Genomic DNA, 25,697 nt, shown 5'->3' with positions numbered 1-25,697 from the left:
ACACAGGCTAGAAAAAAAGACAGCTATTGGTATGAACAACCTACTTATGACTGGGAGTAGCTCAGGCAACAGGTATTTCTGTTTGCTAGGGTTCATTACTACCGGTTAGTGTTTTCAATTCTGAGTACAGCACAAAGCAGAATTTCTGATTTGAAACAATTCTCCCAACTCAGTCCTTCAAGAAGTTAGGTCCCTTACAGAGACTAATCTACTGTAGGAAGGGGCTACATAAGCATGCAATTCTCCAGAAGGACAGATCCTAAAGGGAAAAAGAGGTCTAACCTACTTCCTTATCCCTGTTCCTCCTCCAGAGTACAAAAGATAGCATAATGCTAATAAAGTGGTAATTAAGAAACATTGAGTTAGCTGTTAGAGAGAAGTGGGTGACTATAGCAGTGATAGTGAACCTTTAAGAGCTTTCAATGATAACAAACAGCCCACTGCAGCCTGTGTGCCATAGGTTCACCACCACTGGGCTATAGCAAGTGATATATGTAAACATTTAACAGCAAATAGTTGATTACATAATCAGTTGCAACTCAAATTTCTCAGCACCTTTTTGTATACCTCTACTACTAGGAACAAAGAAGGAATCTTGATTTAAGACAGAAGACCAAAACCTCTCAAATCTGAAATGAAAACACCACCAAGTACAGACTTAAAAACAATAAACAGAAGGGACAGAATTTAAGCTTACAGAAAAATAAAGAATATGCTGAGGCTCCATGAACTGACTGTGGTAGCAAGAGGCCAAGAAAAGTAAATTCCCTTTGAAAGTCACTGCTTTGCAAAGGAACAGTCCAAGTGGTGGATCAAAGACGGCCTTCCCTTCTCCCCCTGCATCCTTACTTCAATTTCAATATAGTCACTACTGGAATGTCATGGTTTGGAAGTTTCCAATTTACTCTGGATCAGATTTTATTAGTAAGTTTCACTAAAGTGGAGAAAACACAAGAACCATAAACACAGTCTTCCTACAAGTTACAAGTCAAGAATCTTTAGGGCCCCGGGGGATTCCTACATGCTCCCTTTCCTTCTAGCTGTTATGGGTAATAGCAATCAAGCATTTGATAGAAATATTCTCACTGAGGAAACAGGAACTCTTCTCAGAGTAACATACCCCAATTCACAAGCATCACAAATCACTTAGTGTTTGTTAACAAGCACAACCAAAAAACAAAACAAAAACCAGAAATTCCCAGGTACTCTTCAACTTAGTGAACTGGAATTTTGGGCCACAGGATTCTCAGTTAAGATGCTTCTCTGGGGATTCTCATCTACACTAATATCTGATAGCTACAGTTTTAAAGAATCCATAAGACATCAACCTGGACAACTGGAGGACCAATAATAGTAAAATGATAAAACCAGCAAGACTTAAAAAGGACATTTTTCATTGTACACTGTTCATATATTAATATTAACCAAAGGGTAACTTTCTAAGACATCTATATTAGGTCAAACTAAAATGTCTTTAAAAATCAAATAATTGAGAAGTAATTTGAGATCCTCCGTGAATGGCAACAAGATATTTAGACTTACCGAAATATGGTGTGCATACATTGGCCTAGACAGAAAAAATGCTGCATCATGGGGTGTATGAAATTCATTACACAGCACATCAATGGAAGGCACTCGCTTTATATAATCTTCTGTGCTTAGATTTGATGCTAAAAACCCACCAAACTGCACCAGGGTATCATGACACTAAATTTTAAAAATAAGACCAAACAGAAGATATATTAATCGTTTTACAGAACCAACATACTTATTTTCCAAAATGATTAAGATGTACCATTTTAGCAATTTTTTAACAATTAAGAATCCAAATTTACGGTGACAACATGGATGGAACTGGGGGACATGAGGTTAAGTGAAATAAGCCAAGCACAGAAAGTAATTACTGCATGTTTTCACTCACATGTGGAAGCTAAAATGTGGATTTCATCAAAATAGAGAATAGAAAAGTGGTCACAAGAGGCTAGAAGGGTTGGGGTTGGGTGACGGAGGGAGGTTTAATCATGGATATCAAAATATAATTATATAGGAGAAATAGTTTCTAGTATTGCATGGCATACAGTAGGGTGACTATAGCTTACAATAATTTTGTGATACATTTTATAAATAATTGGAAATAAGGATTTCAAAGGTTCTCGACATAAACAAATGATAAACAGTTAAGGAGATGGACATGCTAATTATCAATTTGATCATTATATATTGTATACATGTATCGCATTATCCCACTACAGCCCATAAATATATATAATTATTCTGTATCAATTAAAAATTTAAAAACTAAAAACCCGATGCTTTCACATATGTGTATTAGCCAAGTATATATGTTCCACTGTCAAAACAAAGAGAACAGAAATACTTAAACTAGAAAGGACTTTAGAGACCATCTACAAATATAATCACATAATCATATTACAAAAAAGATGCCAAGACCCTGATAGGTTAGCTAACCCGTATCATAATTTGCCCAGAAATAGAGGTTCTATTTCTAGAATTCCTATTTGACGTTAGTATTGTCTCCTACTAATATGATGTGCAAAAAATGATACTTTTCAAATTATATCACATTCTCTATTTCCCATTATCAGTACTAAAACATCTACATCAACATAAAAGCTATTTTAACTTACCTGGTCATAGAGCTTTCCCACAAGTTTCAAATGTTTCTCTCCTCCTTCCTGAAAGATTACCCCATTCCTCTGTTGAGCCATAAGTAAACAGAGAGGAAGAGCAAGATCATGGTCTAACAATGCATCCTTTAATCTCTGAGAGGATTTTTTAGTGTTTCTGATCTGGCCAAAATAACCACCCTGCATAAAAGAAGACACAAATTCACTGGGGTATAACATATAACTCATGCCATCTTTTTTGAAAAAGACAGGAAAGATGAGTTCCAATATTTAAGATAAAATATTCCTATACTATATATTCCTTCCCCTTCTTCACAAGTTTATCTTAATGACACTATTACTGATTATACTCTCTGGTGTAAAGGTAACTGTTAATTGTGTTTAAACTTCTGCATACTTTCCCTTCCCATCTTGCAGTCCTTTATACAGGTCTACTTTTGGTTTTGTTTGTTTGTTTGTTTGTTTGTTGGTGGGTTTTTTTTTTTTCCGGTATCAGGAATCAAACTCACGACCGTGCGCTTGCCAGGCAGGCGCTATGCCGCTGAACTAAATCCTCAGCCCCCAGGTCTACTTTTTATTCAGTATAGAAGAGAGTCCATAAAGTAACTACGTTAAGATTTATACCATCAAGATATCAAGGACCACAGAAAATTTCTTCTTAATACAAATATACTACTTTTTGTTGTTTATATTGTTTCCCTTTTCTTAAAAAAAGTTTACAGTAATTAGTATATCTCAGTTTTCAAAAAGAGAGGTGGGGGAATGTGAGAAGAGGGTATAAGTGACTTTGACTTTGGCTTTATATACCGTGCTTATAAACTGCTTGTTACACTATGACCATGCATAAAGTAGGATTCCTCTTTTCTATAGAAGATAGATTCCAAGACTCATAATGAATACTTGAAACTCCAAATGGCACAAAATTTCATACATAAAATATTTTCCTTATAAATACCTACTTAATATAAAGCTTAATTTATAAATCTGGTATAGTAAATGAATAACAATAGTAAAATAGAAAAATCGTAATATATAACAAAAGTTACACAAATGTGGTCTCTCTCTGAATATTTTATTGTACTATATTTACTCTTATGATGTGAGATGATACAATACACATATACGCGATGACATGAAGGACATACGCGTTGTGATGTGCCATTAGATTACTTAAGTAAGGAATACATGAACACAACTAGTGTGATAGGCTCAATCTGATAAACAATCGATCTTGGGCAGGGTGGATGTACAGTACAGGTATAATAGGCAAAGCAATAATTGACATCCAGGTGAGAGAGGGTTGGGAAGGCACAAGATTTCATCATGCTACTCAGATGGAGGTCAAATTAAAATTTATAAATTGTTCCTAGACTTTTCTATTTAATATTTTCAAACCACTGGTGATTGGCTAATTGAAACCTTGAAAAGCAAAATCACGGGTCAGGAAATACCAGTGTACATTCTGCATTAAACAGTCAAAAAACAAAAGTAGCAGCCCCCACCTCAGCTTTCAACTGCTCACCACCTGTCATAGCCTCTAGTTGTTCCATTGTCATTTCCTCTGTAATTTCTATTCCTGCCATTTTCTGTACCACTTCTTTCAATATAAGCAGGTCAAAACTATTCCAAAAAATAAAAAATGTATAGTTAAAACTTCATATATAAAAGTGAAAATACACTGTAGTTAATATACTTACAATTCACAATGATTTATACATAATATGACGAGAGTAATAATGTGACTTTTAAGGAAAAACTGCATTCCTAGAACTATATTGAAAAGGATTTCATGGATATGTTTGATTTTTAATTGGAAATTACTTCAAACTTACAAATAGATTACAAAGAACATTCATAAACCCTTTATTCCAATTTTACAAGTTTTTTTTGGGCTGGAGGATCCAACACTTTATTCTCAGAAAGAGATGTCCAAAGACAGGGACATACAAAGGCACACTGGCCACACAGCAACAACAAGTCAGCCACCCAAAACTCAGAGCAAGAAACAAAGCCTCCAGCTCTCAAGCCCAGCCAGGAGAGGTCAATTTTACAGTTTTTAACATTTTTATTGTTTGCTTTATCATTTACATTTTCTCTTCCTCCCTCCCTCCCTCCCTCCTCTCTCCACTCAATTTTTTTAACCACCTGAAGGCAAATTAACTAACTTCCGTCCTTTTAAGCCCTAAAATTCCTGAGAGCTGTTCTTTTACATAACCACAACATAGTTATCAACTTTATTACACCTATCACTCGTATTTCATTTTTATCAACTGTCCCAATAATGTCCTTCATAGTATCTTTCTTATCTATTACAGGATAGCCAATATATTTTTGATGGTATAAAGCCATCTCTCTAAAAAATCCAACTACTAAAAATGAATAACTCTACAGAATGGCCAGACACACTTGGAAAAGAGAAAGCTATAGACAGAGAAAAGTAAAATACATAGGAATTGGTGATAGATGAGGATATCATAAATGATGTGCTGACAAAACCCTGAGACTACACATTTTTTAACGTTTTCCCAAAGGGCAAATAAGAATCTGTCAAGAATTACTTGAATATCTGTTTAGGACACCAGACAGTTTATAATTTTTGTTCGTTTGCTTTCTACCAGAAAGCTTTTGGAAACTATTTCCACTTCTTTGATTCTAGTAAATCTACTGCTGAAGTTTAATATACAAAGGGTGATAAAAAAAACATAGTAAAGATACAATTTTTTAAAATTACAGTAAAGATCACACTGCCAAAAACAATTAAGATAAGTGTGCTTCGAGAAAGGGGGAGTATTTTGAGGGGACTATTGGCAGTATGTCTTTTAGTGTAATAATTTTTTTATTTAAGCTCCCAAATTTTTTGAGTGCACCTCACTGATCAAATTTATGGCAATTTCTGTCAAATAAAAACACCAGTGTATCTTTATGTACTTTATTCACTGGAGCTGGCACCACGAGACTTGTAGCCCCTCCTCAAGGTCAAAATGACCACAAAAGGTAAATATTTTTAAACAATTCAGGACACGAACGAAGTCATGACCACATATACTCATGAAAGAGGAGCTCCAGAACTGCTTCAGAAATTGGCAAGAAAGATAGGATAAAGGTATTCAAAGTAGGGGGAGTATGTTGAGCGGGGTTCATGGCAATGTGTCTTTCACTGTAGTAATTTTTAAAATGTAAGCACTCATTTTTTGATACACATACATTAATTCAAATTCTAAACACCGATACTAGCCCAGAATAAAATAAATTTTGGTACTTATATAAAGAGAACATTGTCCAAAAGGCAAGTAAGCCTTACATATCTCTAAAGTTCCAATTCAAAATTATGCTTCAGAGATACTATATATTCCCTTAAAATAAACATGTTTCTACCAGATACTCAATATAATAAAGGTCCATTACTGTCCAGTAGCATAATCAACAGTGTAAAATATTTTGATATAAAAAGAATACAGTGTATCACTGTTCACTACCCAAAAGCCCAAAAACAAGTAGTCAAAATAAGTAAAAGTGTCTTTTTAGTGGGTTATATATAGCCAAACATTATTTACTTGTAAAAAAAAAAAGGTAGCCCTTCACGTATTAAGTTATAACTTCCTTAATAAAACAATTCCATATAAATAAGTAAGCAATTATTCTACTTGATCCTACAGTAGCCTTTCAGGATTAAAGCTATTTCAATTCTCTAAAACCACCAGAAGTACTATAATTACTAAATTTCATTTATATGTAATTTGTTACAATTACCTTTTGCCTGCCTTTAGTTGATTAGCCACATACTGCAGAAGACCCGCAAGGTCAATTGGGTATTTACGAAAAACTGCACCACAGAAGCTAGCCAAACCTATATGAAGTTAAAAAAACAGTAAAAGTCAAAACAGTTCATAACACAGAAATCACATTAAGAGTCATTTCTTCAACTAACTCAACTTCTAAAACAAAATGAGATAGGAATAGCTGTACTGCTGATGCCATGGAATGTAGTTTTATAATAAAAATAGCTACAATTTATTGAGCATATATATGTCAAATACTATACCAAGCACTTTATATTGATTTTCTCATTTAACCCTTCCCAAAATCATCTTAGTTTTGTATGACTCTACTGATGAGGCACATTCAGAACAGACAGTAACCGGGCACGGTTGTACAACGCCTGTAATCCCAGCACTCAGATCACCATAAATTTGAGACCAGCTTGGATTACAAAGTGAGTTCAAGGCCAGCCTGGACTACATAGTGAGACCCTGTATCAAAAAGATCCCCAAAAGGCAAAACAAAAGATATGTATGTAACTTCCTTTTGGTCACATAGTACAAAGTAGGACAGTGATTTAAACCTATGCAACCTGATCAATTAGGATAAAACAAAATCTTGCGGATCACTGTTAATTTAAACAAGATCCCTGGTCCTCAAATGTCGGAGTCAAAAAAAAATCTCTTTTTATCTCAAAAAATGGTGCTAATTGTAGAGGGCCAAGAAAACAGGTAAATATTGCCAGACCAAGAAACAGACGAAAGACCAATTTTAACCAGTGGTCCTCATTATATCATAAGGGAGAAAGAAACTGCAGTCCAGACAAGAGGAGGACAGTCTAGTCATTTGTAGGTTATTCAACAATTGTTTGCTAAGCATGTAAATGACATCAGACAAAACACAGGTCCTGCCCTTAAGGATCTTATGGTCTATCGGGGAATACAGAAAAATAAACTGCAATGTTTACAATGAATAGAAGGCCCAATGGAAATACAAAAGAGGAGTGCCTTATTTAGTCTTACAGGTAGGACTATTAACAAAGAAAACTCTCTGAAGGAAATGACCCCTATTCTGAAGTTGAATAAATAGACAGAAGGTGGACTAGGGGAGATGAATAGCCATGAAAGAGAATCCAAGAAGAGGGACTAACATGCAAAAAGTCTATAGAAAGTACAAGAAGTTCAATATTAGTAGAACCCAGACTACTGGAGAGGGGGTTAAATGAGGCTACAACAGTAAGGACCTGATTTTAAAAGAAACTAATTTACATGACTTAAATATTCCAAACTTTATAGGACAATAAAGACCTACTGAAAGATTTCAGTATCAAAACAGCAGGCTGGAAGAAATAGAAGTGGTGTCTAGAAGTCAAAGGTATAAGAAATAAAAAGACACATGTTTACACTTTTGGGTTAATGGTCAAATTTTCGTTCTTTCAATGATAACCAGAATCTTGGAATTGAAGGGGAAGAAGTGTGACTAGTTCACTTAAGATCAAGTCCTCCAAAATAACAGTAGTCAAGGGGAAGATGATTTTTATCTCCCCAACAGTGTTTTTCCAAATTTTATCAATGTCAAGAATGGTTTCGAGTTATGAAAAGTAGTAAGAAGTATATGAATCTCTTTAAACAGCCAAGAACTTCGACACTCTGTAGAACAAGCTGAGTGGCTACGTACCCTTAAAGACCTCTTGACAAATAAGCTCTTAAAATTCTCTAAACATAGGTAACAAAATAGAAAATACAGCATTTAGCACCAACAGTTATTTCATCTTTCAGAAAAATAAAAATACGTACTCTGAAGCCAGCTGGAAATGGTTGTGTCATCATGTTTCATTCTCTCCTTTTCTGGATTAGCTAAAGCTTCAATGATACAATCTTTCACACGTTAAGAAAATATTTTGTCACTACATCTCTAACAAAGACCCTTATACTAAAGAAATGCCATATTTTAGGAAAAAACAAAACTCTTTGCTTCAAGTTGTTATGAAGTATTAAGAAATATACTTATTGTAGTACTAACTCATTTTCCTTAGCCTCTTTTCCATCTTTCAGCAAGCAAGTCAGAGTCCACCTATATCAAGGAGTTTGATAAAAGTAACATCTCTCCCTTTATACAACACAAAAGTATTCATGCATGTATACATACACTCATGCTGTTTCAAATTCTTTACTGACTGAACTTCACACCAGCCACCTGAATCAATCTGACATGGTTACTTAGAAAATAAATCATGTATCATTAAAATCCATGAAATATAAAATCTATGTACTGCTTCACTTGAAAGGATACAGGCCAAGACATCATAATTCAACGAAGTGAGGTATTTCAATGAGTCTACTACAGGTGTTATTAAGTTATCATACTTCTGTATTTGTGACAAGATCTGGAAGACAACAATAAAGAACAGATGGTATTAACTAAAAAAAAAGGGTTTCTACTATGTCATGTAAGTAATAGCTATGGTTTTTCAAAAGAGAAAAAATAATACCTATAATTAAAGTGGTTTCCTACCACTTTGAAGATCTCAATATGTAATACAGAAGCATTGTTAATTTCCTACCACTTTGTTTGTAACTCTGTATTGTCTGCACTGTTCTTTTGCTATTTTGTAAAAGGTTGTCTGTCTATCAATGTTTTCCTCCTTTTATTTTTAAAATAAAAAAAAAATAAAGTGGTTTCCTATAATTTCATTTTTACATAAAACTTATTCTATCATTGCCTTTGAGAATATTTTCTTAGGATACATTTTCAAATTAGTAAATAATTTAAGGAGCTTTATTTTTGGATTATGGAAAGATAGTTTAATCTCAAATGTGTTTTAGAATTTTTTTTCTAAAATATGAAATGAAAAGCCTTGTGTGGTGGTGCATGCTTATAATCCCAGTAGTCTGGGACGCTTAGGTACGAAGATCACCAAGTTTGAGCCCAGGCTAGGCAACTTAGTTACTTAGCAAGATCCTGTGTCAAAATTAAAAATAAAAAGGGCAAGAATGTATCTCTGTGTAAAGGCCCTCATTCAACCTTACTACAGAACTGAAAAAAAATTGTATCTAAATCACAATGAAATGCAACTCAAATGTTTCTATGAATTACAAATCAACAAATGCTTCTAGAAATCAAAAACAGTAAACAGGATAGCAAAGTGTTTATAATATTGGCACTGTCACGTGTACTAGAGAAATTAATCAATGTATTAAACATATTATGTAGTAACTTTTGTGCTTAGTATGATCTGACATTTCACTTGCTAAAGATTTTCCCCCCAAAACTACCAAACACTTAAAATACTACACCAATTTTTTTCCACTTGTGCTGATTTAAGGGCAGCTAAACAAAAAATATCCCTTAAAATAATTATTAATCTCAAACATACATAATCAAACAAAATGGTTGGATTGCTGTGGCTCAACTTCCCAATCTGTCTTCCTGAAGGCTTCACATTTTCCTTGGTTAGCCTCCTACAAGGGGAGAAAAAGGTGTCAGGGATCATCTTAAGTAACATTAGTCACAATGCCGAAAGCTTTGGAACACCATAGTAGAGAAAGCAATTCTTTCCTGAATATCCAAAATGGATCAATGTAGACAACTGTCTTCATCATATACTGTACTCTACTGCAGTACCTGGAATATTTTGTTTAGGAATGCTAAGAGGATATAAAAATTTTATATTAAATCCTTAACATTTATAAAATGTACATTTCAAGCACTCAGGAGGCTGATACAAGAGGACTGTAGCAAGTTCAAGGTCAGTCTGGGCTACATAGTGAGTTCAAGGCCTGCCTGGACTACACAGCAAGGCCCTATCTCAAAAAATTAAAAAATGAAAAACGAAAAGAAAATACACATTTCCATTTCATAGTAATAGTCTAGTAATCATTAAAATTCTTAATATACTCTGCAAATACATAAAATTATTTCTATAGTGAATCATAATTATTTTAGATGTAGAAGGGTCTATCAGTTTAATGATTAAGATATCTAATTTAGTGTAATGCAATGAAAGGCCTCATGCCTTCTGGTTCAATGGCCCTTATAGGGTAAAAGCTAATGTGACACTCCTAAAAAATTTCTCTATCTTTCATATTCAGGGGAAATGTTTTAAAAAATATTTCCTACTTCTTCTTTTTTTCCCCTAAGCTCAGTATTCTTTTACCAATATACTGTGAAGTATCAATGAAATTCTTACAGCTCAAAACAATTATTACACAGAATTTTAGAACTCTTCTGAATTACATGATAAATCTAAACACTTAAATGTGAAAAGGTTACGAACAAAATGAAAGAGGCTTCTAAAATGAAAATAAATTGTGAATTTAGTTTATAATTCAAAGAATATGACCATTCTTGAAATAGCAAACTTGATATCATTATCTGAGGAAGCTTCTTAAAACAAAACAGGCCCAATATTTAAAATGATTTCATCATCAGCTGCTTCTCCTTTTATTCTTCATGGCCCACCCCATCCCCCTCCAATGGAGAAATGAAATGATTAGCTTTAACCTTTGGCTACATTCTGTTCCACCTTCAAATTTACCACCATCTGTCCCTATTTCTAGCCCTATGTCAGATGGTTCCCATACTTGCCAAGGATAACTCCTCCCACCCCACATGCTCACACCTGACTTTTTATTCCATTCCCTTCTGCCTCTACCATACTGGTGGGAAAAACAAACAAAAATTAAAGGAGTATTATCTTTGTTATGTTTTACCCTCAAGCTACGTTGGTATCTGGTGTATAAAACACAAGTAATGATCATTTGTAGAATGAACTACTGAGTATTCAAGGTTGGGGGTTTGTATTGTTTCAGTTTTTCTGAGACATGGTCTCAATTTGTAGTTCAGACTGGCTTTGAACTCACTATGCATCCAAGACTAGCCCCTAAGTTGTGGTGATTGTCCTGCCTCAGCCTCCCAAGTGCAGGAATTATAGTCATGTGTCACCATGCCTGACTACAAGCTCAGTATTTAATTAAAAAGGTATATAAACTTTGTGAAATTCTACCAGTGACAAATTAATACATTCCACTTTCAATGTAAAAAGTCCAAACAATAGCAAATACATGGTCTTCAAGCTTGCAGAAATAATTACAGCTTATAAATATAACAAAAAACCAAGTATATTAAAAACTTCACACATACTGTTCTGTATATTTTTATTCATTCATTCATATTAATGGTTACTATGACAAGTTATTAAGCATGAGGAATATAAGGATGAATAACAATTACTACTCTCAAGCTTGGTCTAACTGGGGAAACAGATTTAAAATCATTAAGTTTCTATATTCTTTTTAAAAAGAACAAACTTCAGAACAGTACTTATATGCTAGGAATAAAATAAAAAATGGGAATAATATACTTGCATTGCCCTGTATATACATAAAAATACCTGGAAAGATAAATAAGAATCTAAACACTACTTTTTCTTTTTTGGTTTGGGGGAGAACTGAGTGGATGAAGGATGAAGTGAAAGACTTTTTACTGTAGAATTTTTTCTTGTGTATGTTTAGGAGGCACAGTGTGACGTTTTCATCTAAGTGTTTTAATGTGTGTTACTTGGATCCTTTCTAGCAAAAGTCAAGCTAATTAACATTCTGGCACAACTTTTTAGTCATGAAAATGTTAAAAAATCTATGTATTCAGTAATTTTGAAATATACATTATCATTAACTGTGGTCACCAATGCAGTACCATAGTTTGCCAAAACCTATTCCTCTGGTCTCAGTGAAACTTTGCAGGCTCTGATCAACATCACCCCTTTCCCATACATTCCCCCTCCCTCGTAGCCTCTACTAGTTATTTTTTCAGTATACAACTTTTAAAAGGAAGGAAATTCTGTCATCCATGACAACATCGATGCAACTGGAGAACTGTATACTTAAGTGAAATAACCTGGGCACACAAAGACAAACACTGTATAATCTCACTGATACACTGAATGTGTACACCTCTTTATGGTTACTTAAATTTAAAGCATATGAATGCATAAACTTTTCAAAAAGATAATTAAAAAAAGAAAATAATCACAGCAATGTCCCTAAGTGATACATTAGCAATATTTGCTTAAAGGATAGTGGCGGCACAATAAATAACAATCCGTTGGGTTGGGTAGTATATTTCCGGGAAGAATTTACAGAGGTGACATTGAAGCTTGCTCTCCAAGAATGAACCACTACATGGACAAGGGAAAGGAAGGTAAGGGGAAACCTGCACAAAGAAAATAAAAAATATATGCAAAAGCGAAAGTAAGGAGACCACAGTAAACTTAGGAAAACACAAACAGGCTAAGCACAGCTGAAGATTGAATTGGCAGGAAATGACGATGATGACGATGGATATAGGAGGGAAAGATCAAGGCGTACCTCTTACATCACCATGCCAGAAAGCTTGATGTACAGGCAATGGCTATTAACCACAGAATTTGAAGCAAGAGAATAATATAAGGCACCATATTGCTCCAGACAAAAGAACTAAGGTTGTTTTAGTAGAGACAGTAGATGAGATGGACTTAAGGAATTTAATAATACTTAATAATATCAAACAAAAATAGACACTTAGATCAGGGCCTAGCACACCTAGCAATGGTTCTATACATATTACCTATGATATCGTTAAGCTATAAACTCTACCTGAAGAACTCCTTCAAGACCAGAACTTATTCAAGCAGACTAAAGCCTAATATCTGTAATAACTTTCCCAGGTGACAAGTCATCTCTTGTCTATCCTTCCATAGCACTTACAGCACCTCAAAACCAGGCTTGACCCTGCACACCCCTGCTTTCCTGGTAGACTATAATGAGAGATCGTATCTTTAGGCAAGGATAATACGATTGCATACTATTCTATACTGTATTTAATTAAACTGCCGAATGCATGACTTTTAATTAGAATAACCATACTGGTACATGAATTTACAAAAGAAATGACAACTAACAATAAACAGACTTGATGAAAATATGTGCAACATAGCAAGTATAAATCAAACTTCAAATAGTCTACTCGGAAGTATAACTAACATCACTCTTGTGTTTTGTTGTTCTTTGTTTTTTTGAAACAGGGTCTCGCTTTGTAGTTCAGGCTGCCTCAAACTCACTACATAGCCCAGGCTGGCCTCGAACTCCTGGTGATCCTCCTGCCTCAGCCTCCCAAGTGCTGAGATTACAGGCATGCACTACCACACCCGGCCACTCTTGTGTTTTTAATGATATAAAAAAAAGGGAAAAGGGGGCTGGGGATTTAGCTCAGCGGCAAAGCACCTGCCTGGCAAGTGCAAGGTCGTGAGTTCAATTCCTGGTACCAGAAGAAAAATGAAAAATGAAAAAACAAAAAAAAAAAGGGAAAAAAATGAAAAAAAAAAAAGAAGTTGCTCAAAAGTTGGCTCCCTATGAAGACAGTTCTATGTAATTCCAATATATCTTGCTAACAGATAAAACATTTTCATTATAATAACAGAATTAACTTTCATTATAATTTCTAGAACTTTGACTACCTTTCACAAACCATTAACTGTGTAAAGAAAGTCCATAGCAAGCTATCTTTTCTGTTTAAAGAAATCATCCTATAATCTGATGTATTAAAAGGGATTTTTATTAGATTTTATACCTAGACAACTATAAAAACATTACATTGGTAGTTAAAAGGAGCTAAAACCACAAAAATTAATAGTCATTCTATCTGGAATATGTAATCACCTATACAGTTTTCTCAAAATTAAATAAATGACAGAAAATAGATGAAAGAAAGTAAATTAGATCCAGATATAATTAAGATTAATATGAAGAAAAATAAATTAAAACTTACTTCATGATATATTTGGCTCTGTCTATTGTTTGAGCTTTAACTTTTACTAAAAGTGGGTGACTGTTATAAGTTTCATTCTTCCACTGGCCATACAGACGGTATCTTTAAAAATGATGAGATGAAAAATTAGGAAAAGTTAAACAATTAGAGGTTAACAGTAGAATTACTGGTTGTTAAAAATATGAACATATATATTTACCTATGCTGATAAGGAAACGTTTTAAACATTCCCCATAGTTCCTCAGACATACAAGCATTGCAGTCCATCAAAGAAAGAGATGGAAGTAGTACCTGGTCAGTAATGCTAAGCAAACAGCTAAGGATAACTTCCTAAGAAGAGAAAAAATTATTTCAGTAAGAAGTCCACATTAATTCACCTTCAAAATAACTTTATGACATTCTTGGGGAAATGACATTTCTTGATCTCAAAACACATATCTAATTCTCTGCCTTATCTCTGTCCTTATTTGTGTTTCTCCATCCACAACAGCAAATTGGGTGAAGGAAGCAAAAGAGTAGCAAGGAAATGAAAAACTTTTATCTCTCCTCCTTTCTCAATACATTAATGTTCAAAGGGAGGGGAGGAGAATGTGAATCTTAAAACGTAACTTTGTATGAATTGCCAAAAGTTATGGTCAACATGTGAAGTATAAAATAATTATTTATACAGATGCTCAAAGCTCATTCACAGTAAAATTTGCACTCTACCATGCCGAGACAAACATTAGACAGATTTGATTTTTTTCAGTCTCTTACCGTTTTCTCTTTATCTTCTTGTTTGCTTCCATCAGACTGAAACTAAAAATTTTTAAAAATTAATAAAATGCAAAGAAATTGAAATTATGCTGTCACAATACTTTCTAATTGAAAAAAGATTAACTTGCACATGAAAGTGGAGTTTTTTTTACATACACATAGGTTCTAAATATGGTCTATTATAACTAACATTTTAAAATTTCATCCAGATTCCTAACATCCAAATCATCCTTGACATCCATGAATCTTGTGTAAGCTTCATAAACCAGTTCTTTTTGATCTCATTATCATAAACCAGAAATCCTAAAACTGATCTCAAGATTTAATACATAGCTAAACATTATAAAATTGTAACCGACACATTTAGCTTATAATGCATTTGTATTTTTTAAACTAGATTTTTCTCTTCAGAATTAGTAAAATCAAACAGTAAAGAAACAATACCAAAATTAAACAAAAATAAATTTTGTAAAGTGGTAAAGTTTATTTGAAAAAGTAAAAGTAAAGGGACAGAGAGAAACTGGCTCTGCAGGGGTGAAAGAGGAAAAACCAAGATAGAAGTACACACTGGAGTAAGCAAGGAAGGCTACTATGAGGAAAGCCACAATACCCAAACACAAACTTAAAGCCATGTTTTAAATCATGACTATCGGGGCTGGGGATTTAGCTCAGCGGCAAAAGCGCCTGCCTGGCAAGCGCAAGGTCGTGAGTTCGGTTCCCGGTACCGGAGAAAAACCAAAAAAAAAAAAAAAAAAAAGAAAGAAAAAAAAATCATGACTATCAACATACTCACTGAAACTAAGCTCAAATTATTAATAACATTGCTGGCAAAGACAAAACTAATGGCTAACTTGGACTGACTGAATTAAAAAAAAAAACTGTGAGTCTGTATTTCATCAGTGATTCCTAGATGGGCCTCTGAAAGTGATATATTTTTATGATATCTATTTATTCAAGACAAAATAGTGATACTTGTATGTGTATACATGAGTAGAGGGCTATGAGTGTGCAGAAGTAAACAGGACTCTTCAAGCACTGACACTTAAGGACATTCTAGATTTCTGGGGACAATTTTTAAAATCAAGTGAAGGAAGAGGAAACGCTAATATATAGCTAACAGTTATTTTCTTCATGGATGAAGGTATTTTGTGTATGTATGCATTTTAATGCTTGAGTATTTTAAAGGGTGTTACCATTGGGAATCTAACTTCTTTGCTACATTTTCACCTGACATTAATTTAGGGCCTATTATTCTAACTTTATGGGAACATGCATACAAATACACTTTTTCCCCCCTAATTAACGCGTTTAAAAGTTATGGTTCTCTTTCACAGACACAAGTCAACCTGTCAGCAAATAAGGAACTGGGTTACAGAGGAGTAGCCTGGCAAAAATAGAGCCACAGTAGTTTGTTTTATTTTTGTTTGGCATGGGTGACTTGTAATTACAGTGGCATGTTGGCTATACAACAGGAGGCAGAAACGAAGGTATGCCATAACTGGAAAAACAAGTTTATAGTCAATTATGTTAAAATTCAAGGCACTTAAACTCCCTTTTTCCTGGTGTACTATGATTCAAACAAACCTAATAATGCTGCAAATAGTTTTCTCTGTAGAAATAAAACACCCTCCTAGTTACTAAGCTTGCCTAATTCTCTTGATAGGTACCCTAATACGAGTTTCTAATGTTTACGAATCAATTCTGTAAATTTTATAAGCAAGAAAATTTGAAAAAGAAATATGGGGCACCAAATAAAGTCATTTAGAAAAACAGTAAAAACAAAACAAAAAACAACCTTTCTATCAAAGGCTGATTGTAGCAAGGATAAAAAATAAATCAAGTAATACATACAAATAAAAGCAATTTTCTTTTTGGTAGTAAAAGAAATACATTGCACCCCCTTGATGCTTTTCCTTTTGGTGTGCTTTGCTTTTTAATTCACAGTAATATAAGACTCTCCTTTCACACAATACAGTAATAAGTTTTACCAAATGTCAGGCTGAAATGGGAGAGAGAGAAATAGAGGAGGACAAGAAATATTCATTTATTCACTTACTAAGTGTCAGGCATTGGAAATTCAAAGATGAGCAGGGCAAAGTTCCTATCTTTGAGGGAATACCACTTGAAGATCAAAGCTATAATTGCCAATGTACTGGTAGCAATTTAATTTTTAAGTCTGAATGAAACAGCACTCACACTTATGTCTAGAGAGACCCAAAACAAGTTCCAATATCACTCCACAAAGACAGAGCAGTTGATGGGTGCACAACAGTACTGGGCACCAAATAAGTAACATAGGTTATCCATCAAGAGGGAGGCATTGAAAGGTAGAGGAATAAAAGGGAAAGTTACAGATAAAACTAGATATATTAACTTTTTATGCTAATGACCTTTTTAAAATAACTTTAATCTATGAACATTTCAATGGTATTTAAGACTATACTTAAGCCCCAAGAAGGAAAAATAGAAACACGTGAGATATGTGACTAGACTAGAACCTGAACCTCCACATATTTAAATTAGGGCACAATTTTCACTGTTCCTATTCTTCTCATTCCTATTAACCTTCATATATCCACTAGGTGCTATGTACTAGACTAAAAATTTTACATTTACATCTTAAATCTACTCTATGAAGAAAACTTTTTTACTAGAAATAATCCAAATGAGATTCATTAAAATAACTTATCAATTGTAAAATATAATTCCTTGGGGAAAATGTTGACAGATTAATCACCATTCAATTCTTTGGTTCTGATACCTGTTTCTGATTCCTTTTATCTTCCAATCAGAAACTCTTGCGACTTTTTATAAAATGCTTAGAAATGTCCAATAACGTTGAGATATCATTTATGAAGAGATAGAAAGAGATACTAAATGGAAAGGTACTATCCCTCTACCATATTTCATTTCGTTTAATAAAATCTATACTGTACTAAGAGGCTAACATTTAATAATATGGTCACCTACCACATCTGTGCTGGTTCTTTTTACTACAGTATAATTAATCGCATAACCTTTCAATATCAAGAGTCCTAGTTCAGACAATAAATTATATGGTCTACCTACAACATAAGTAACATTCAAACTGCAGTAAACAACTTGTGAGAGTGGCTTTAATATTAAAACATACCCCCAAAAACCCTGCTATATAGCTATACTCAATTTCACAAATTCACCAATCAGAAGTAACTATTTTGTTTAAAATACTGGTTGTACTATGCAAGTTCATTTTGTTTTATGCAACCGTTCTAAGAAGCTAAGTACAAACACTTTCAGTGCCATTAATAAATATGGATATGTGCTATATTTTAAATGATTTTCTTAACAAAACAAAACCATAAAATTGTCCTAATATTGGGGCAAATTAAAGTTTTTATATTGAACTTGTTTAAAGTAACATGTTCCTGTGTTTTGGTTTTACTTTCCCCAGATCCTGATTTACTCAAGTACAGGCACTGTTTACTTGGGAAGTTATCATAGGAATCACTACTAGGAAATTATCCCTGTAGATAATTGCAGTTCTAGCCCATCAGAGATTCATTTTGTGTAGAAATGCATTGCAGGATTATTCCACCTGAGGACATGGTAGTCTTACACTAACTCTTGTCTTTCATTGGTCAAAAGCTGGGGGCAAATGAAGTGAGTGTTACATCCCTGGCAATTTAACACTGGCCTGTGTGGCACAAGCCTGAAGACAAAGACAGACAGATACCAGCAGGTGAAAAGTGATCTAGCACACACTGAAATGTAAAGACCTGATATATAGGTCCTTACAGATGGGATGTGACAGTGGCTGCTATGCCCTTGTATAAACAAATGCCCAAATCTCCAACTAGTGGACATTTTCATAAATGCTGTCAAATGTTACTTCTCTTCTTTACACTTTTGAAGTTTCTTCCTAAAATTAACTTTTAGATTCATTTTAAGAAGACAAAGTATTAGAGAGGAGGGGTGAGAATTGAACAAACTGTTCACAGAATGCATTTGGTCTATATTTCAAAGTCTATTTCTTATATAAAACATACTTTTAAAAATTATACACTATTTATAGAGTCTACATTTGCCTGTGGCTGGGGATTTAGCTCAGCGGCACAGCGCCTGCCTGGCAAGCACAAGGTCGTGGAGTTCGATTCCCGGTACCAGAAAACAAACAAACAAACAAAAAAAACCAAATACATTTGCCTATTAATACTTCGTATCACCCTATCCTTGTATGTTTACCTCTCTTAACTCCTGGAGAAAATGCTAACTAAGGTCTGATTTGTAATTTATTTCTTTAAGTCTGACTGAGTACCTCAGAACTGTCACATGAACATAAAAGATAAAGTGATCAAAATTCAAAGCAATTATTACAGGAGGCAATATAACTACAAATGTAAACATCCTAATGGTTCTTCCTTTGTCAGGCTCATTAAAGAGCAAGGCATTTTTTAAAGATTAAATTTGGTCTTCAACATTAGAGTTCCTCATGTGATTTGCATAAGACCTTTTATATTAGCAAAAGTACATTGGGAAGTTTAATGAACGATGCCGATGACAGCAATGTCTTCTCTATTTGGAAAATAGAAACTATAATAAAAGACTTTGATTTCTTTTTAAATACTCTTACCAAACTTGTTCCTACTTAACATGGAGAGATATAACCACAGCACCTCTAACTAGTTCACACACAAAATCCTAACAAAAACTTTCTTTTCAAAAGTTTTCTTTGATTTGTTACCTAATCTATAACAAAAATTTCAACAGGGTAACTATCTGATTATCACTAAAATGTAAACAAAGAAATTAATATAAAGTTGACAAATGTGCTCTTGATGAAAACGAAGGTGCTACTTTAAAATAGCACTTACTATTTAAAGACAAAAATAGATTAAAGTATACTAATACCTGAATCATCAAAAATTAGTGTAATAATTACAGAAAAGGAATAACTCATTATGTTAAAAATTCACTATTACTCACTTTTTTTTTGGTCCTTTTGAGACAGGGTTTCACTACACAGTTCAGGTTGGCCTTGAACTCACTTTGTAGCCCAGGCTGGCCTCGAACTCACAGTAATCCTCCTGCCTCAGCCTCTTGAGTGCAGAGACTACAGGCGTGCACCACCACGCCCAGCCTACTACTCACATTTTTAACTCTATGAAACCGAGTAATTAATGTCAGTAACTAATTAATATTTAGATATATTTCATTTGATCTGCATAGAAACTGTGGGAACTAGAAAAGGCAAATGCTACCAGCAATCTCTGGGTTAGAAAAGTGACCAACTTAGAGTCACATAATTAGCAAGCAGTTACTACCAGTTCATCTTGGTAAAGTTAGTTAACATAAGGATTAACTTTAATCCTTTCACTACTTTGGTGGAAAGCCTTACTTGAGTATGCTTTGTTTCAGGTTCTTTTTGTTTTGTTTTGTTTTGTTTTTTGGTTTTTCTCTGGTACCGGGAACCGAACTCACAACCTTGCGCTTGCCAGGCAGGCGCTTTTGCCGCTGAGCTAAATCCCCAGCCCCTAGTTTCAGGTTCTAAAGCTAGTAAAACAGATGCAAAAGTTCCCTAAACTATCCATGAAGTATACAGATATACTATACTTCAGTTAAGTCTACCACAGCCTTTTTCCCACTCTAGAATAAGAGAAATTCACTGTTAAGTGAACATGAGATGTCATTATGAGATGAAGTGATTGGCTTGTATTTAAGGTTCATGTCACATGAAAACAAATTAAACACCAGATTCACACTGAATGTGCTATAATACTCTCTAAGAGACCTGAGAAATGGAACTAAACAGAAAGGGGGAAAAAAAGACCTCAAATTTCACTCTTATTTCTGTGCATATACACTGAGTATTTTGATAGTACAAGTCTAGTTACACTCACATAAATTAAACGTAAGTATGGTATAATGCCACTGTATTTAAATTCCATGCTTCTATCCAAAAAGAATGCCCATTTTGAGTTCTAACCTATACAACCAAGGTAGACAATTTCAAAAGAAGTAGAATGAAGCAGGATCACAGATTCTTCTCCCCTACCAACTGATGAAAAACAAAAAGCAGTAAATATCAACAGCCACAAAATTCGGAAGTAGTCAGTTAAAAAGCTGGAATTTTGGAGCCTCTTGCTTAAGGTACATTTTCATTCTAGCAATCCAAATTTTTATTATGGAAAAATTCACTGACATAACAAAATCCCACAGGCATAAAATAATTCAGGATCCATCTCATAATATGGACATTTTTCTACATTACCACAGTACCACTGTCATACCTATTTTCTACTATCACCTAACACACAGTCTAAGGTACATCTAAACCATCTCACTTCAGGGTTCTCTAAGCATTACCTATCCATCAATTACAACACTTAGCTTTTACCAAAGCCAACATAAGAAACAGTAGTATAAAGAATAATCAAACAAATGAATTAAGATGGCAGACTGAAGCACAAACATGGAACATCTCCCACCAAAATTCCTAAGGCAATGGACAGGGTTTTTGTTTTTTTTTTAATTTCCAAAATTAACCACCAGCAACCAAGCAAGAGAAGAGAAACTTGTTATTAACTTTGGGGGTTGGTGGAACAGTCAAATGAGATTTTAGTACTATAAACAGTTTCATATACTTTGTGCCACTAATACAATCTGCAGTAGTGCTGAACAAGGAAGTTAAATAGAATCTTCGGTAACACGGCCTGCAAGGTATATCAGTAACCTAAGGAAAAACCCTTGTGAGGAAAAGCCCAGGAGGACACTGGCAAAAGAAAAATCAGCTGTCAAGCCTTGCTATCTTTCAAAAGCACTGTGGGTGAATGGGTGAAGGAGTCCAAGCCCAAGGAGCCGAACTCCCTCTTTCTTGGCTAGATGTGTCTTACACAGGATGGACCAACAAATCCAAAGAGAAAGTAGAACTGAGGTCCACTAAAGGGCTACATTCAGCCTCCATTTTTAGCTCATTCACTTCCCTATCCTAGAGTATTAAAAGGTTGAAAACAGAACCAAATATTTAAAGGGCAGAGCTGAGGTTTAAGGAGAACTGGTCATTAATATGGTGGGAAGGATGTGAAGACTCACTTACATGTCATCAGAAAGAAGGTTTGAATAGAGCTGCCCACATTAAGGTGAAAAGAAATGCTGTGGCAACCATGAAAGGGAAAGGGAAGGAAAGGAGAGAGAAGAGAGGAGGGAGGAGAGAGGCGGGGTATGGGTGATGGGGTACTGAACAGGATGGGACAGGACAAATGAATGTAATCTAGAAGAAAATACAACACAGAACAGAGATGCATTCAGAGATCTAGAAGAAAATACAACACAGAACAGAGATGCATTCAGAGATCTAGAAGAAAATACAACACAGAACAGAGATGCAGAGATGTAGCATAAGTAGCTACATATGCAAAGTATTTAAAAATAACTCAATAAAACAGGAAAAGCTTAAATGAGATTAACAGGATGAAATGAGATTACAGAGATAATAAAGCATTAACATAGATATAATAATAGCGAGGAATTTCAAGAATTGAACAATTTAGAAGACCCACTACCTATTCAATCTCAAACACATTACATTGTATAAGCAGTACAGCATGGTGGTTTTGACTTTAGTCAGACCTGAAGTCGGAATGCACAGAATGAAATCATAGCTCTATCCCATAGTAGCTGTGTAATCTGGGAGAAATTACTTAAGTAGTAGAACAAAAGATGTGGTAAAGATTAGTTAATTCATAATTCATGTAAAGTACTTAGAATAGGGCCTACATACAGTAAGGGCTCCACTGAGATTAGCTGGCATGATCATAAACAACTTAATCCATTAAATCAGCTAGATACAAAAAATAACAAGGAACTGATCATAATCAACAAAGAATTTGTCATCTTTTAAGTATATCATTGTTGACTTTCAATTTCTGATTCAGTGCATAAGAAGCTTGGAAGTCCTCACTTTGCATGAATAACTGGTAAAAAGCTGAACAAACTGAAAAATTAACTCTTCCTACATCTGTAAGAGAAGTGAAGTCACAAGATAAACCACTACCCCCCGAAAACTGGAGACAGACAGACAAATACAGAGAATCACCACTTACAGAAGCAGAACCTTCCCTGGGAACCAGTGCCCAGGTAGGAAAACACGAACCATTATAATAAATGAATTGCGGAAGGCTCAGTATAGACAAGACTGAGAGAGTTAAAAACTCCAATGAAACTCAGGTCAGAAGTGGGCCATCACAAACACTTCTGTGTTTTTTCCTCCAGGAGATGAATCTAGTTCCCATAGCAAGCACAGAGAACAAAAGAATCCCTCATCTTTTAGCAGAAGAATACGAAATGGAATCATTTTAAAATACATCAGCACTGTGTCCTCAATAGGGAGGAGAGTTAGGGGAAAGAGACTGAGAAGCACAGGTGACATTCATAGGGAAGGGGTCAAAAACTAAGACCTAATCGCAGGACAATAAAATGCTTCCCCTCCACCCACATCACTAAAGGCTCATTTTATAATAGTTCCTTTTACCCAAAACTCATGACCAGCTACCAAGAAAAAATTCAAGGCATACTAAAAGGCCAAAAAACAAACAAAAACTCCACAGTTTGAAAAGATACAGTGTGAACACAGTTTGAAGTATCAAAATCGGACTGAGATATGACACTAATGTTGAAATTATACGGCGAGGATTGTAAAACAACTATGATAAATATACTAAAGGTTCTAATAGATAAAAATAGATGGCATACAAAATCAAATGGGCAATGTAAGACAAGATGGAAATCCTAGGAAAGAACTGAAATAAAACGCTGAAAAGAACCAAATCAAAAACGCTGAGATGGAATGAATACCTTTGATGAGCTTATTAGTAGAATGGACACAGCTAGATTTCTGAGTTTGAAAGTATCTCAGCAGAAGCCTTCACAACTAAAAATCAAAGAGAAAAAAGACTAACAAATCAGAAAGGAATATCCAAGGACTTCAGGACAACTACAAAAGGTATCACATAAGAATAAATGAGAAAACTGTTGCCAGAAGAGAAGTAACAAAAGCAATATTTAAAGCAATAATGACTGTGAGTTTTCTCCACATTAGTATCAGATACTATACCAGGAAGCTCACAGAACACAAAACAGGATGGATTAAAAAAATCAAAGATTAAAAAAAAAATCATGAAAGAGGCCCAAAGGAGAAAAAACATCTTACCTATAGAGAAGCAAAGATAGAATTACATCAGACTCCTCAGACACCACACAACCAAGAAAAAAATGGGATACAATATTTTAAAATGCTGAGAGGGGAAAAAAGTACCTACATAGAATTCTGGACTCATAATTATCTTGCAAAACTGAAAGAGAAGGGCTAGGGACTTACCTCAGTAGCACCAGTGCCAGCCTGGCAAGCACAAGGTCCTAAGTTCAATTCCAGGGACCCCTCCCAAATGAAAGAAAAAAAGGCTTTCCTGAATAAACAAAGGTTGTTTGGAATTTGTTAGATCTGCCATGCAAGAAATGAAGAAGTTCTTCAAAAACTAAAAAAAAATGATATAAGTCAATACTCAGACCTATACAAAGAAAGAAAGCATATAAAAAAAAGTATTATGTAGGCCAGGCATTGTCCAGTTTGTAATCCCAGTCCTCAGGAAGCTGAAGCAGGAGGATTGCTGTGAATTTGAGGCAAGGCTGGGCTACAAAGTGAGTTCAAGGCCAGGCTGAACTGTATAGTGAAACCTTGTCTCAAAGACAAAAAAAAAAAAAGGAGTATGTAAAGATAAAATAAAAACCTTTATTTTTCTCACCATTAACTGGACTAACAGATAAATGCTCAAAATAGTAATAGCAACAACGTATTTCAATATGTGTTTGTATACTTAAGGACAGGCAAAATGAATGGCAGCAATGACAAGGGTCAAGAGCAAAGAATGAGGATTATTCTATTGCTATAAGGTGCTCTAACTACCCATAAGGCAGCATTGAGTGAATCTGGATTAATTACAAACATGAATTGCAAACTACATGACAACCACTAAAAAAAGTGAAAAAACAATAAAGAAAATAAATGAAATTAACATGTAAAAAACAAATGGAGCCATATAAAATGTTCTATTGAAATCAATAGCAGAAAAAAGTGTGGTAAACAAATACAAGAAGAAAAAGGACACAAATAATAGAAAACAGTAATAAGGTTGGTAGCAATTAATCCAAACATATCACTAATTGCTCTGAACATGAACAGTCTAAGTGCACCTTAGGATCAGCCGAGGTGTGGCCTAGCAGTACATCTCTCTCCCAGTCTTTTTCCTTTGCTCTCAGCTTCCAGGCTACCATGATATGAGCTGCTTTTCCTCCACTCTGCCCTTCCACTACACCTTCCCACACTAGACCCAGCCAACTACAAACTGAAACCCTAAAAACTTTGAGCCAAAATAAACCTCTCCTCATTTAATCTGTGAGTGTCATATATTTTGCCCCAGTGATGAAGAAAGTGACTAAGACAGATTCCAAATACAATTATTCCTTGGTATCTTGAGGAGTACTAGTCCCAAGGTACCAAAATTCATAGATGCTCCAGTCCCTTCATATACAATAGCACAATATTTGTGTATAACCTAAGCATATCCTCCTATATACTTCAAATCATCTCTCACCTATAACACCTAATACAGTATAATAACTGTTGTACTGTATTGTCTAGGGAATAATTACCCCAAAAGTCTATACATGTTTGGTACAGATATATTTTTTTTCAAG

The 25,697-nt window shown here is 34.5% G+C and overlaps 1 protein-coding gene across 9 annotated transcripts in view; it reads right to left on the bottom strand.

The window, feature by feature from the left end:
- Positions 1-25,697, bottom strand: part of Thoc2 (THO complex 2) — a 113,634-nt gene that overhangs the window by 26,488 nt on the left and 61,449 nt on the right. For all 9 annotated transcript variants that reach the window (XM_013523054.1, XM_013523056.1, XM_005401279.2 and 6 more), the window contains 10 exons: positions 14,967-15,008; positions 14,410-14,540; positions 14,211-14,312; positions 9,784-9,868; positions 8,700-8,793; positions 8,204-8,284; positions 6,399-6,495; positions 4,151-4,268; positions 2,649-2,828; positions 1,543-1,707 (listed from right to left, as the gene is read on the bottom strand). In XM_013523054.1, coding sequence (XP_013378508.1) covers positions 1,543-1,707; positions 2,649-2,828; positions 4,151-4,268; positions 6,399-6,495; positions 8,204-8,284; positions 8,700-8,793; positions 9,784-9,868; positions 14,211-14,312; positions 14,410-14,540; positions 14,967-15,008 — 1,095 coding nt within the window. The remainder of the gene's footprint in view (positions 1-1,542; positions 1,708-2,648; positions 2,829-4,150; positions 4,269-6,398; positions 6,496-8,203; positions 8,285-8,699; positions 8,794-9,783; positions 9,869-14,210; positions 14,313-14,409; positions 14,541-14,966; positions 15,009-25,697) is intronic.

The sequence above is a fragment of the Chinchilla lanigera genome, unplaced genomic scaffold, assembly GCF_000276665.1.
Source record: "Chinchilla lanigera isolate Chin_1 unplaced genomic scaffold, ChiLan1.0 scaffold00072, whole genome shotgun sequence".
Classification (NCBI taxonomy): Eukaryota; Metazoa; Chordata; class Mammalia; order Rodentia; family Chinchillidae; genus Chinchilla; species Chinchilla lanigera.
Note: the sequence above shows the minus strand (reverse complement) of the source record. Positions and strands in the feature narration are given on the sequence as shown.